This window comes from Sinocyclocheilus rhinocerous, unplaced genomic scaffold (genome assembly GCF_001515625.1).
Source record: "Sinocyclocheilus rhinocerous isolate Xijiao unplaced genomic scaffold, SAMN03320098_v1.1 scaffold5226, whole genome shotgun sequence".
Taxonomy (NCBI): domain Eukaryota; kingdom Metazoa; phylum Chordata; class Actinopteri; order Cypriniformes; family Cyprinidae; genus Sinocyclocheilus; species Sinocyclocheilus rhinocerous.
This window is the reverse complement of record NW_015651542.1, coordinates 127,622-141,724: the sequence shown is the minus strand read 5'-3', so window position 1 is coordinate 141,724 and position 14,103 is coordinate 127,622. Positions and strand designations below refer to the sequence as shown.

General features: G+C 38.9%; 1 protein-coding gene across 1 annotated transcript in view; it reads right to left on the bottom strand.

Annotated features, from left to right (window-relative positions):
* LOC107713050 (teneurin-1-like) overlaps positions 1-14,103 on the bottom strand; it is a 122,459-nt gene that overhangs the window by 10,677 nt on the left and 97,679 nt on the right. The window contains exons 23-25 of the mRNA XM_016518468.1: positions 11,685-12,051; positions 7,922-8,432; positions 1,564-1,736 (exon numbers count right to left, since the gene is read on the bottom strand). Coding sequence (XP_016373954.1) covers positions 1,564-1,736; positions 7,922-8,432; positions 11,685-12,051 — 1,051 coding nt within the window. The remainder of the gene's footprint in view (positions 1-1,563; positions 1,737-7,921; positions 8,433-11,684; positions 12,052-14,103) is intronic.

The window sequence follows — 14,103 nt, the reverse complement described above, 5'->3', positions numbered from 1 at the left end:
TCACTGTGTAAATTAAAGGGATAGTTCACCCAAAAATGAAAATGTTCATTTATTACATGAAATTAGGGGTGGGCAATATGGCCAAAACCTTATATCACAATATAAGTCATTTTATTTTACGGTAACAATATATATCACAATATAGTCATTATTGCTTTAAATACCGTCTTTATGAAGTCAACATTTTTGAAAATTTCATAATTCTTGTCACCAGTGTCAATATCACAAAAAACTAGACTAAATGAAAAAAATAAAAAATAACTCAAGCTCACTGACGACAAATAAACAGTCAGCGATTAACAATAAGAAACTAATTACAAGCAATAGGACAAAAGAACAAATAAATAAGAAATGCCACATTCAAATGTATAAAACACTGCATATTCTTCACTGTGTAAATTAAAGGGATAGTTCACCCAAAAATGAAAATGTTGTCATTAATTACTCACCCTCATGTCGTTCTAAACCCGTAAGACCACCATCTTCGGGACACAAATTAAGATATTTTTGATGGAATCTGGGAGCTCTCTGACCCTCCTATAGACAGCAAGTGTCCGCTAGGGTGATGCGGAGGAGACGAATTGTTGAATAAAGTAGTTTTTTTTTTTCTTTTGCGCTCAAAAAGTATTCTCGTAGCTTCGTAAAATTACGGTTGAACCCCTAATGTCACATGGATTATTTTACCGATGTCCTTGCTACATTTCTGGACCTTGATCGTGTAAGGACCCTTGCTGTCTATGGCAGGGTCAAAGAGCTCTCAGATTCCATCAAAAATATCTTAATTTGTGTTCCAAAGATGAACGGAGGTCTTACGGGTTTAGAACGACATGAGGGTGAGTAATTAATGACAGAATTTTCATTTTTGGGTGAACTATCCCTTTAAATATATATTTCTTGTTATTACAGTTACAAAAGTGATTTAGTCAAGCGAAGTGAGAGATTTGTTTTCTAATTTGTTGTTTGATTAACATGAATGACAGACAGCAGAAATATTAGACTGCTATCACTTTAAGAGCTGCCTGGATCCAATATACTGTTGCACATGTGTTTTCTTTCTCAGCTGTTTGCTTTCATTTAAGACCTAAATTACTGCGTTTATGAGGATACTTGCAAAGACGGGCATTTTGACACATACAAGTGTCTGTATTTAACCGTTCAAGGCCTATAAAGCGGCAAAAATAACTCGTTCAATACTACCGTTCTCTATGAGCACCGTCTTCACCTGTACGCTCCTCTCAGACAGCGCTCAGAAACAGTCTCTCAGACAGTGCGCACATATAGTGAAATTAGTTCTCTTTCACAGCTGATTGCATTTCAACAGTTTAAAATCACTTATTTTTAAACCGCAGTGCTTAAAAACACACAACAATAGTCCAAAATCTCTACCGGTTGAAAAATTTCTACCGGTTAATCATGTCTACCGGTATATCGCCCAACCCTACATGAAATAATGACAGAATTTCAATTTTTTTAGCTGGAGTGTTCAAATACTTTTTGGGGTCACTGTATTTGACATTATGACAAAAAACTAATCTGTAGATTCACATACATACACTCTCTCACCTTGTCGAAGTGTGTAGATGGTGTTATCCGCAGAGTGGTTTGTAATTATAATAAAGTTTTCTCTGTTCGAGGCAGTGGCTTCCACTCTGACAGCTTTCTCCATGTTTCCATGGAAACTGCTGACCTCTCCAGTTGGCAAGGTCACGTTGATAAGGTGTCCGTCAGAGTTATACCTGCTCATAAACACACTTTCTGTTAGTTTGTGTGTGTGTGTGTGTCTCTGAGAGAGAAAGACTGTATTAAAGTTCAAATGAATGAGTGTAAATGCATGTGCATGTAAGGGAGTTTAAAGGGGTCATATCATGCATTTTTTATCCTTTTATTTCCCCCCGACGACATTTGAAACGCTAGTCAAGGTTTCGTGCGTCATAATTTTGTCTTTCATGACAATTTACTATTCTCCCCCTGATCCTTACAACAGCAGTAAACAGGCTGTTTTTTGCTGCCGTGCCTTTAAGACCTCTGTGCAAACGCCCTCTTCGCATGTGAAATGAGAAACAAGGCTTTGCTTCACTTACATGCGGCCTGGGTTTGCTGTTGGGTCCAATATAGTTCATGCTGCTGAATTCTTCAATAACGGCCTCTTTGCAAAGACTGAATTACATTGTGACAGGATCGTAAAACAATCCACTGAAATGTGCTGAACTGTGAAGGTGGAACTGAAATGATCAGAGACCTTGTTAAAAATAAACTTGAGTCACACTTTCCTGCAGTTACAATCTAAAGGATGTTTTTATTGTTAGTTATACAAAAATTGGAACATCAGTATCTTTTTTAAGTGTCTATTCTGTTTCTTCCCGTTACCTTAGTGTGATTGTGCAGGTCAAAAAACAAATAAATAAATAATAATGTATAGCCTAAGTAATGTACTAATGGCATTCTGACATATGTATGTTTTTATTTGTCTAGTTAAATTTTCTTTGTTGCTCTTTATTGTTAATATTTATAAAATCAATAATGATAATGTAGAAAAATTGATCTTTTTGGATTGAGAAGGAATTTTGGATGTCTTAAAGTTACAAGTCACGTATTTCAAATGATTAAGCAAATGTAAAATTTTCATGATATGATGACAACTGTAACACTTTATTTTAGGGTGTCCTTGTTACATGTTACATGTACGTGATATTATACGAACAATAAATTATGCAAGTAACCCTAAGTCAAACCCTAATCCTAACACTAATCCTTATAGTAAGTACATGAAGTTCATTAATATTGCTCAGTACTTAGGTCTTCCCACATCGTGATGTAGACGTGGGGGCGTGTTAGAATGAGCCTGAGGTTTTAGGTAGGCGTGGTTGACTTAACTTTTATAAAGAATATCTCTTTGGATTTGAGACTTTAGTCTTTGCAACTTTACAGATCTTCTTTATGCACCAAGAACTTGTAACACTCCAAAGAGAAAGGAAAAATTTAAATCGCATCATATGACCTCTTTAAAATAAAGGGTAATCCACTTCAGTATAGAGACCAATTCTATATTAACTAGTTACTTATTAGCATGCCTATATTTTTACATATTGGCTGTTTATTAGTACTTATAAAACACATATTCTACATGACCATATTCTACACCCCTAATCATAATGTAAATGTACAGTCGATTACTGTATCTCACTGCTGTGACAATTCTCCAGCATCCCACCAACCCTGAGCTCCACCTCTACCTCTATTCATTCATTAGTAACTTCATTATTAAGTAGTCCAAGGGTTCTTAAGAGCTTTATTCGAGTCTCAGGCTGCAGTCCTGTCTTTGACAGTAAGCCAAATCTGTTTACCTTCATTATACGCAGGGATTAGTGAACTCATGAACACTGTGCTAAGCACACAGGACACAGTCCTATCCAACCGTAATTTCCTTTGATGGACTTTTTACTTTGTCTGCGTTTTAAAGAAAGTAAAGACTGAAATCACCTACAAACACTGCAGCTTAAACAGCTTATTAAATACAGTAAATGTCTAAATGACAATTACATAAAGGTTAGGATATAAAATATCATTAACTCAGTGTAAAAGTCAATGCGAAATGACAGAAAGACAAACGTGTGGGGTGTGAGATACATTATAAAGGTGAATGTTAAAATCCGCTGATGCACCACAGAGGAACAGATGACTTGACATTTGAATCTGTGTGGACAGCGAGTCATGTGATATAACGAGTGGGTGAAGTACTTCTGACATGTTTCATTTCTCTTTCTCCATTTCTAGAGTAGTTTTTAGAACTAAACAGCTCCAGCTCATCTTCTCTGCCCCTAATTTATTTATGTCTTATCAATGTCAATGTCAATTTATTTCATATACTTGCGTCTGGCCACCCACTCTGACGTATAAGAAAAGCTTTTTATTTGATGAAGCTCTTGAGCTTTCAAAGGCCTGCAGTTTAGATCAAGTGACATCAGCCGCCATCTTCTCCTCTACACAAAATGTTGAGTCTGCCTGAAATGCCAGTTTCTTCCTCATCTACTTAAACATCTTAGGGCCTTTTCCTTCCTTTCCTTGCTCACTGGGGAGTTGTAAGCCACTATTTTTCTTTTCCTTTTATCTTCTTTATTATTTTCTTTATTTTTCTATTTTCTCTAAAGCTGCTTTGGAACAATGTGTATTGCAAAAAGCGCTATACAAATAAACCTTATTTGAAAAGGGACTAAATGGATTGACTGTGCAGGGATAAGCACCTAATCCACATGGTTTACATTACTGGATTCTCATTAAAACTCTACTGTAATCTTGTTCTAAAACTACATTTCTGCATTTTCTGAAGAAAATCCGAGCGGAGCAGTTACTATGCGGTTGCTAAGGGGTTTTGAGTGGTAGGAGCAACAGTGATAGTGATGCTCACCTTAGCAAGCACAACTAATATGGCTATGTGTCAAAACTTAATGAGCTGCCTACCTAGACGCATTTTTGGGCATCATAGGTGCATTTGAACGTTTGAATCGATCATTTGAACGCCTTTGTCTCGCCTCACTGGTTGCCAGATGCTTTCACCAAGACACTAATGCATGCATATTGAGCAGCCTCTCACTTTTGCAAATCAAATCAACAGGCGCAAAAAAATAAGCTTTCCATTGATGTATGGTTTGTTAGGATAGGACAATATTTGGCCAAGATACAACTATTTGAAAATCTGGAATCTGAGGGTGCAAAAAAATAAAGGAGGAAAATCACCTTTAAAATTGTCCAAATGAAGTTCTTAGCAATGCATATTACTAATCAAAAATTAAGTTTTAATATATTTACAGTAGGAAATTTACAAAATATCTTCATGGAACATGATCTTTACTTAATATCCTAATGATTTTTGGCATAAAACAAAAATCAATCATTTTGACCCATACAATGTATTTTTGGCTATTGCTACATATATACCCCAGCGACTTAAGACTGGTTTTGTGGTCCAGGGTCACAAATGTTTTTACAACCATATATTTTTACTAGAGAGATTCATATTTTCCTTACACGTAGCATAGATGTGCATGTTTAGTTGACTAATGATGCCTGAGATTGTATTCCAGCAATTTTCTGTGTACAGATCAGTCAGGTACAATAGATATCCCATTAAAAGACCAGAAACATTACAAGCTGGCTTTGATTTAGCATTTGACTCTTTTTAAAATTAAATAAATAAATAATAATCCACGTGCTAGTCTCACATTGCCGCTCCCTTTCATCTCTATTGTAGCTTGAATTTTTCTGAGCAATTCTAGAACTCTGAATTGCAGTACTTCTCATGCAATGATTCATTTTTGTTTTATTCCTCATTTGTAAATCACTTTGGATAGTGGCTATATGAACAACTGCAAAAGGTAAAATGCCTTTAAAACTGAAAATTCCCCAAAACAAAGTTTAGATAGGCAGCTAGGTTTTGAGACACAGCCTATCTGATCTGAAGAATAAAAAAACTAAACTTTTTATCTCAAGTCATTACTGCATGCATATCAGATCTAAGAAATTTCCCTGTACCAGGGGCGCTTGTTGACGAGTTTGCAACACCTACGTTGGCGCATATTCTGCTTTGAGGTATGTTTCTGAAATATTCAGTACTTATTACTTCTGGATGAGGGAACTGATCAAAGTCAACACACCATTTCCGCTAATTCCTTCGGTGTTGTGTGCAGAACAGAATGCTGCAACATAATTTAAATAAGATTCCCCACTATTGCTGAATAAGCTACAGGCTTACAGAATTACATATGAACCCATTTAAAAATGATAAACAAATAGATTATCAAAAATTCTAACACTCTACAATAAAATTTAATTAATCAACATTAGTTAATACATTTTGTTAACAGTATCATGAACAAAAAAACCTATATTTTTTTAGGTTAATGTTAATTTCAATATATACAAAAACATATAATATAATTGTATTTGTTCCAATTTTGTGTTTTGTTTAATTTTGACGTAATTAATTAATGCTGTTAAAATGTATTGTTTGTTAGCTCATGATACCTAATGCATTAACTAATATTAATGAATAGCAATTGTAAATTGTTATCACCCCAAAAATATCTTTACTGCATTTATTATTCTAGGTTAATGTTAATTTTTACATACATCATACCAACACATTATAACACATATAATGCATTTAAATAAATTAGTATAACCTGTATTAATAAATGTTGTTAAAAATGGTTGCTTATTGTTAGCCCATGATATCTAATGAATTAAAGGGGTCATATGATGCTATTTTAAAAATCATTATTTTGTGTAACGACGCGTTACTCTGCGCTGTGCAAAACTCCGCATTTGAACAGTCAATAGCAAATACTTAAACTAATAACAAAACATACTTACAGTCGCTGATTCAGAAGCACCTGATTGTCATACCAAAGTCGGAATTGATCCTTCTTTTTTTAGAAATAGCCTTTGTGCACAGCCAGCCTTGTACTCTTCTAGGTTCAAAAAACTGTCGTCCATAAAATGCGTTGCACAAATTCGAACATCTGGGTTGTGCTGTTCTGTTGTAAATAAATCTTAACCAATGATTCCTAATTGCATCTACTTCCGGAAGGCCAAATAAAGTGCTTTTGCTTTTGCACTGAAACACAGCGTCTCCCTGACATGGCTGCATCAACACGACTGCTGTTCCTGAAACCACGCCTTCTTTCTTTGCGTGAACATTTGGGCGGCATTATGCTAATATTTCCACATAGTGACGTAGATATGTGGGGGCGTGTTAGAATGAGCCGTTTAGGTAGGCGTGGCTGACTCTTAACTTTTATAAAGAATATCTCTTTGGATTTGAGACTTTAGTCTTTGCAACTTTAAAGATCTTCTTTATGCACCAAGAGCTTGTAACACTTCAAAGAGATTTGTGACACTTCAAAGAGATTGAAGTGAAATCGCATCATATGACCCCTTTAACTAATGTCAATGTATAAAGTATTACCATCGCAAAAAATACTGCTTTCGGTTTACTGCTTGTGCTTTTGGCTGTTATTAAGCTTTACAGGACATGAATTAAACCAAACTATAATTTTTGAGCTTCTCCCGCGAACCACAAGGCTGATCAGTGTAACGCTTGAGTATGCACTAGTATGCACCAGCAGGGGGCAGTGTCTCACAACAGACTGAGCACAGGGAGCCAGGCATGTGATCTGCCTCAACACTACACCATGAGCTGCATGAGAACGTGTAGATGTGTGTGTATGTGTGTGTAAACACAGTGTGTGAAAGGTCACCGAGTTGATCAAACAAAAAGGAGAGAAAGAGAGAGAGGAAAAGAAGCCCCTGACATTTTCACACTAAATTAGAACTTGCAGCTCAGTCTCACAAATCCCTGAAAATGCCCATGCAAACAGTTTACACACACACACACACGCACGCGCACACACATTCGCAGGTACCCAGGCTCTTTCATAGTGAAATCAGAAGAGGATACAGAGTTCTTTTCTTTATTGGATAGATTAAGGCTGAGTGATTTTCATTGCAGCAGAAAAACACGCAGCTTGAGAAATCGAACTGCTGCACTCCTTCAAACGATCTCAGGTAACACTGTCGATCAGACTGTATTAGATTATTTTCCTTCTGATAAATTCTGATGAAGCATGATTAGATTAGACGCAGGTAAAGATTAATCTATGCTGGGACGGAATTTTGTTTTATATACAGTACAGCAGAAACTTGCTACTCTTCCTGCTAATAAAACAGCTTTAGACTATCAGAGTGTGCAAGTGAGGCTGCGTGGCAGCCGAAATAGACTCTAAAGGAAGCAACGACAGGATATGACACACCAAAACGAAGACAGATCACGCTATCACGCGCGCCTATAAATCAAGCAATGCAGCGCACTCTCCTGATGAGAGAGAGGCAGACAAAGGGAGAGTAAAAGAAGGGCATCACTTACTCGTAGACAGTAGTCCAGCCGTTCTCATTGCTGATGGTTGCGAGCAGCCCTGTGTTGCCGTAGTAACTGAGCTGCGCGAGGTCATGCGCGAGAGCCGAGATGCGCTTCAGCATTCCTGCGTTGCTGATGGTCAGCCAGTAAACCTGGCCGCCCGGGGCCACGAGCCACAGGGGCAAGCCATTAGCATCCCGCCGCAACTGCGCTATCGTGCCCTCCCTGTTTGCTATGCTGCTCAGGTGGCCCTCGGGGGTGTATGAGAAATTAAGCAGGTAGTCCCCCGTCACCAGGCTACGGGTGAACAGGTGAGTACCGTTTGGACTGAACAGATAGAGCTCTTGGTCTGCAACCGAGGTGAGCTCGTACAGCCCCTCGGGAGTGAGCTGAGGATGGTTAGCCGCGAGCCGGCGTATCCGCATGTTCCCGAGGTCAGCGATGTAGAGGGAGCCATTAGGAGAAACCGCCAGCGACGAGGGAGACTTTAGCTTGGCGTCACGAGCGTAACCTCCGTCACCTGGGGACAAATTTGTGGAGAGAATGAGAAAGAGAAGCAGAAAGAAATGGAAGTCTAGTTCATTATGCATTCAGTGTTGGGCTTAACGATTAACCCTCAGAGACCCTCTGCAGTAAAATTGCAACACTTATCTACAGTAGTTAAAAAAATAAAGATTTTTCAATAATTAAACCTGCGTGCAACAGCAGCTCAGACTCTTACATGTGTCATTCATAGCAACACGTTTGGCAGGGAGATATGTACAAATTGAATCTCCCAGCATGCTACAGTCACACAACAAGCTGCCTACTGACACACTGCTGACTGGCTTGGATCAAATGCAGCAAAAATGTAATTGGACCCCCCCCCAAAAAAAGCACTGGACTTGTAATATATAGAAATAATATATAATATGTTGCATTTGTCATTTCACAATTGAATGGAATAAAAAGAAAGAAATATACTTGTAATACACTGATCAGTAAAAGATTTTTTTCTTTAATGTTTTTGATAGAAGTCTCTTACACTCACCAAGGTTCATGAAAAAAAAAATGTGTGTGTGTGTGTGTGTGTGTGTAAACACAGTGTGTGAAAGGTCACCGAGTTGATCAAACAAAAAGGAGAGAAAGAGAGAGAGGAAAAGAAGCCCCTGACATTTTCACACTAAATTAGAACTTGTAGCTCAGTCTCACAAATCCCGGAAAATGGCCATGCAAACAGTTTACACACACACACACACACACACACAGGTACCCGGGCTCTTTCATAGTGAAATCAGAAGAGGATACAGAGTTCTTTTCTTTATTGGATAGATTAAGGCTGAGTGATTTTCATTGCAGCAGAAAAACACGCAGCTTGAGAAATCGAACTGCTGCACTCCTTCAAACGATCTCAGGTAACACTGTCGATCAGACTGTATTAGATTATTTTCCTTCTGATAAATTCTGATGAAGCATGATTAGATTAGACGCAGGTAAAGATTAATCTATGCTGGGACGGAATTTTGTTTTATATACAGTACAGCAGAAACTTGCTACTCTTCCTGCTAATAAAACAGCTTTAGACTATCAGAGTGTGCAAGTGAGGCTGCGTGGCAGCCGAAATAGACTCTAAAGGAAGCAACGACAGGATATGACACACCAAAACGAAGACAGATCACGCTATCACGCGCGCCTATAAATCAAGCAATGCAGCGCACTCTCCTGATGAGAGAGAGGCAGAAGTAAAAGAAGTAAAAGAAGGGCATCACTTACTCGTAGACAGTAGTCCAGCCGTTCTCATTGCTGATGGTCCCTGTGTTGCCTGTGTTGCCGTAGTAACTGAGCTGCGCGAGGTCATGCGCGAGAGCCGAGATGCGCTTCAGCATTCCTGCGTTGCTGATGGTCAGCCAGTAAACCTGGCCGCCCGGGGCCACGAGCCACAGGGGCAAGCCATTAGCACCCCGCCGCAACTGCGCTATCGTGCCCTCCCTGTTTGCTATGCTGCTCAGGTGGCCCTCGGGGGTGTATGAGAAATTAAGCAGGTAGTCCCCCGTCACCAGGCTACGGGTGAACAGGTGAGTACCGTTTGGACTGAACAGATAGAGCTCTTGGTCTGCAACCGAGGTGAGCTCGTACAGCCCCTCGGGAGTGAGCTGAGGATGGTTAGCCGCGAGCCGGCGTATCCGCATGTTCCCGAGGTCAGCGATGTAGAGGGAGCCATTAGGAGAAACCGCCAGCGACGAGGGAGACTTTAGCTTGGCGTCACGAGCGTAACCTCCGTCACCTGGGGACAAATTTGTGGAGAGAATGAGAAAGAGAAGCAGAAAGAAATGGAAGTCTAGTTCATTATGCATTCAGTGTTGGGCTTAACGATTAACCCTCAGAGACCCTCTGCAGTAAAATTGCAACACTTATCTACAGTAGTTAAAAAAATAAAGATTTTTCAATAATTAAACCTGCGTGCAACAGCAGCTCAGACTCTTACATGTGTCATTCATAGCAACACGTTTGGCAGGGAGATATGTACAAATTGAATCTCCCAGCATGCTACAGTCACACAACAAGCTGCCTACTGACACACTGCTGACTGGCTTGGATCAAATGCAGCAAAAATGTAATTGGACCCCCCCCCAAAAAAAGCACTGGACTTGTAATATATAGAAATAATATATAATATGTTGCATTTGTCATTTCACAATTGAATGGAATAAAAAGAAAGAAATATACTTGTAATACACTGATCAGTAAAAGATTTTTTTCTTTAATGTTTTTGATAGAAGTCTCTTACACTCACCAAGGTTCATGAAAAAAAAAAAGAACTGTAAAAACAGTATTGTGAAATATTATTACAATTTTAAACAATTGTTTTCTTAAATATATTAAAATGTCATTTATTCCTATGATGGCAAAGCAAAATTTTCAGCTTTCATTCACTGTCTTAAGATCCATTAGAAATCATTCTAATTTTAATTTTGGAAATGTGATAAGACTGTTCATTAAAGACTTTTTTATAAATATAAATCTTTTGTAACACTATGATAAATGCTAAATGTCTTTGCCACTTTTGATAAATTAATACTTTCCTTCAAAAGAAAAAACCCTTAAAATTCTGAACAGTAGTGTATGTAGCTACCGAAAGGAAAATATGTCTTGGACTCATGATGTGGTACACATACACTAAACAGCGTCATTTCTCCTTCATATAATTCTATAAGTAGGACAATAAACAATGTAACAATATTAGAATAAAAAAAAAATGGAGAGAGAGAGAGAGAGACAATTGAGTAAATCACGGATAAACTATTCCTAATGATTTTCAACATAGGCAAGTAAAACATGAGTGAGTGTAAGAGGGCCCCTCTCAGTCGAACATACTCAAGTTTCAGCTATCTAGCTTACTGGAAAGGCTTTTACAGAAGTCAATGCAACTGCACTGTAGGCTTGTATGCATTCGGAAGTAATTCTTCCAGGATTATGAAATTTTAGAGTGTCAGAGGACTGCTCTGAAATTAACATATATGAATTTCAGCATCCTAGCTTGTTGGGAAGGTTGCTCCAGAAAGCCAATTTGTATACTTTATTATAACAGTGGTGAAATTTTGCTACCTTCAAATCCCAGTGTTGCAATTTTTCAAAACTCACCCAAGACAAAATCTGCATTAAAAATTCATCATTTTTATAACCAGTGGCTTATTAAAAAAAGGTTTGACATGGAAAAATAACACAACATTAATATGAATCACCCAAAGGAAAATCACTGCGTTTAGCAGTTTTGGTGCACGTTGGATCTCACCTGAGAAACACTCGCAGTTGGGGTCAATCTTACAATCACATTCACTGGTCGCCCCCGCGATTATGACCATTTCTCCATTTGTGGACACCTCTTGCAGGCGGCTGTGCTTCCGGTCGTCGGTTTCGGCGATGTACAGAGCCCCCTGGTGGCTGACAGTGATAGCTTTCGCTCCCTCCAGCACGGAACGCACCGCTGTTTTCCCCAGAAGAACCGGTTCAATACTGGCCATGGGGCAATGGATGGGTCGTCCAGCAACCACACGCACCTGCTGGGACTCGCTCACCTGGAGCACAAGGTTATTATCGAGAACGTAGAGAGAGTTATCCAGCGGACTCACTGCCAGGTCTGTGGGCCACTCTAAACGCACCTGTGGATACACAAATGTATATTATTACCTGCTATGAATGTGAAAAGTGTGATTTTCATCATGACAGATTTCACAGCCACTCTCATCTGCTCATGGCTCATTCAGACGTACTCTCTCCAGCTGACGTGAAGGACAGCGAGTTATCTCATTTGGACTATCATTTTACCGATTTACATGTAACATCAGTGGGCAGGACTGTTTTACATTATATATACAGGGAAGAGATGAAACAGGGAGGAATGTGAAAGTACCAAACTAGTGAAGAATTGATATTATACTGTCTTGTATTGTGTGGACACGGTTTGGATTTACAAAATCTGAGAGCGAGCAGAAAAATATTCTCTGCAAACTGTGTCGCACGCCAGTCCTCTGGAGGTGGAAACGCCAAAACTACTTTTCACCAGCGGAGGTGGAAAAACCTCTTTTACCAACAAAAAAACGAAGTATGCTAAACTAAGAGAGCCACAAGATGCACCCTGCATCCACTGATCCATTTAACAACATTAGTTTTGCTGCTTTGTTTCTTTTGTTTCGAAATCTAGTGATACATAATAAGGCTGCTTTTGCACTGATGCTAGACATATTTGTTATGAATATACACCAAAATATAATGAAAAATATTATACATATTGAACAATACAATGATTATATGTGACCCTGGACCACAAAACCAGTCATAAGAGTCAATTTTTAAAAATTGAAATATCATCTGAAAGCTGAATAAATACGCTGTAACGTGAGTATTTGTAATTCGTTACTTCACACCCCTGGTTAATATATACCAGAGTAACTCAAATGTGAGGAAACTGGGAACTTAATAGAGACAAATCCAAAGCAGCATTCTAAAACAATATTTTACAATTCATAAAGGTAAAATATATGAAGTTAAGTGAGTGAATATTTAGAACAAGTGAACTATGAATAATTTTTGTTGCTTAAAACAATGTAAAAAAATAAATAAAAAATCAGTCATTCACAGTAAGTCTATGGTCTACTGTCATTAAAATAACCATGTAGACTGCAGTCTAATCATATAACGCAGGGGCAGGGAGCAGCAGCACTGTTCGAGTCTGGAGAAAAAAACACCCCCTTGGCTATCTACACCCATGATATTAACCATTTCCCTGTTAAATTTCCTGTAAAAATAACTACATTGTGATATATACCATTACAGTGATAATATTTTAGTCATAGCACCCAGCCCTAATGTGCAGCCAGGTACAAAAACCACATCTTGGTTGTGTGTGTGTGTGTGTGTGTGTGTGTGTGTGTCCGCAGCTGCCCGACAGCCGGACAGTATTGAGTGTGAAGTGTGTCATATCCCAGGCATGCTGGGAATTATGCAGATTTCAGTGCTTCTTTTACCCAGTGGCCTGCGGCACCTCATTTGCCCTTCTCTCTCTCTCTCTCTCTCTCTCTCTCTATCTCTCCTCACTGTCTGATTCTTATTCACACACAACACACCCCGCCGGATGAACTGTGAAGAAGCGCAGCGTGTGTGTGTGTGTGTGTGTGTAGATGGCAGTGAGAGCGAGAGAGAGAGAATGAAAGAGAATTCAAGGGATAGTCTGCCAAAAATTGATGCTATTCAGAAGCGGGAAGAATTGTGTCTGACTTTGAAGGGAGAGCGGTCCTGCAATTTAATGAGGACACACTAAGTTAAACTGCAGGGGGAGATAGAGACAGAACGAGAGAGTAAAATAGATTTTTAAGAGCACCTAAAAAGAAAGACGTGGAATTGCCTTATGTTTGAGAAAGGCTTTACGATTTTAGTGTTCGAAATGGATAGAACAGAAAAGGCAGAAACCTCAAAGGAGGAAGAGACAAAGAGAGAGGGGGAGAGATAAAAGAAAAGTAAGGATGTTGCTGCAAGCTGTATAATGTAACTCTCTGTAGCACCAGAGAGACCTTTGGTATCAGCACTTTCTCACTCTTGAGGTGAACAGTGAAAAGTGTGTGTGCGTGAATCCTGTGGAGCTGAAGGAAAAGGTTGAAAGAAAGAGCGAGAAGGAGAGAGAGAGAGAGAGAGAGAGAGAGAGAGAGAGAGAGAGG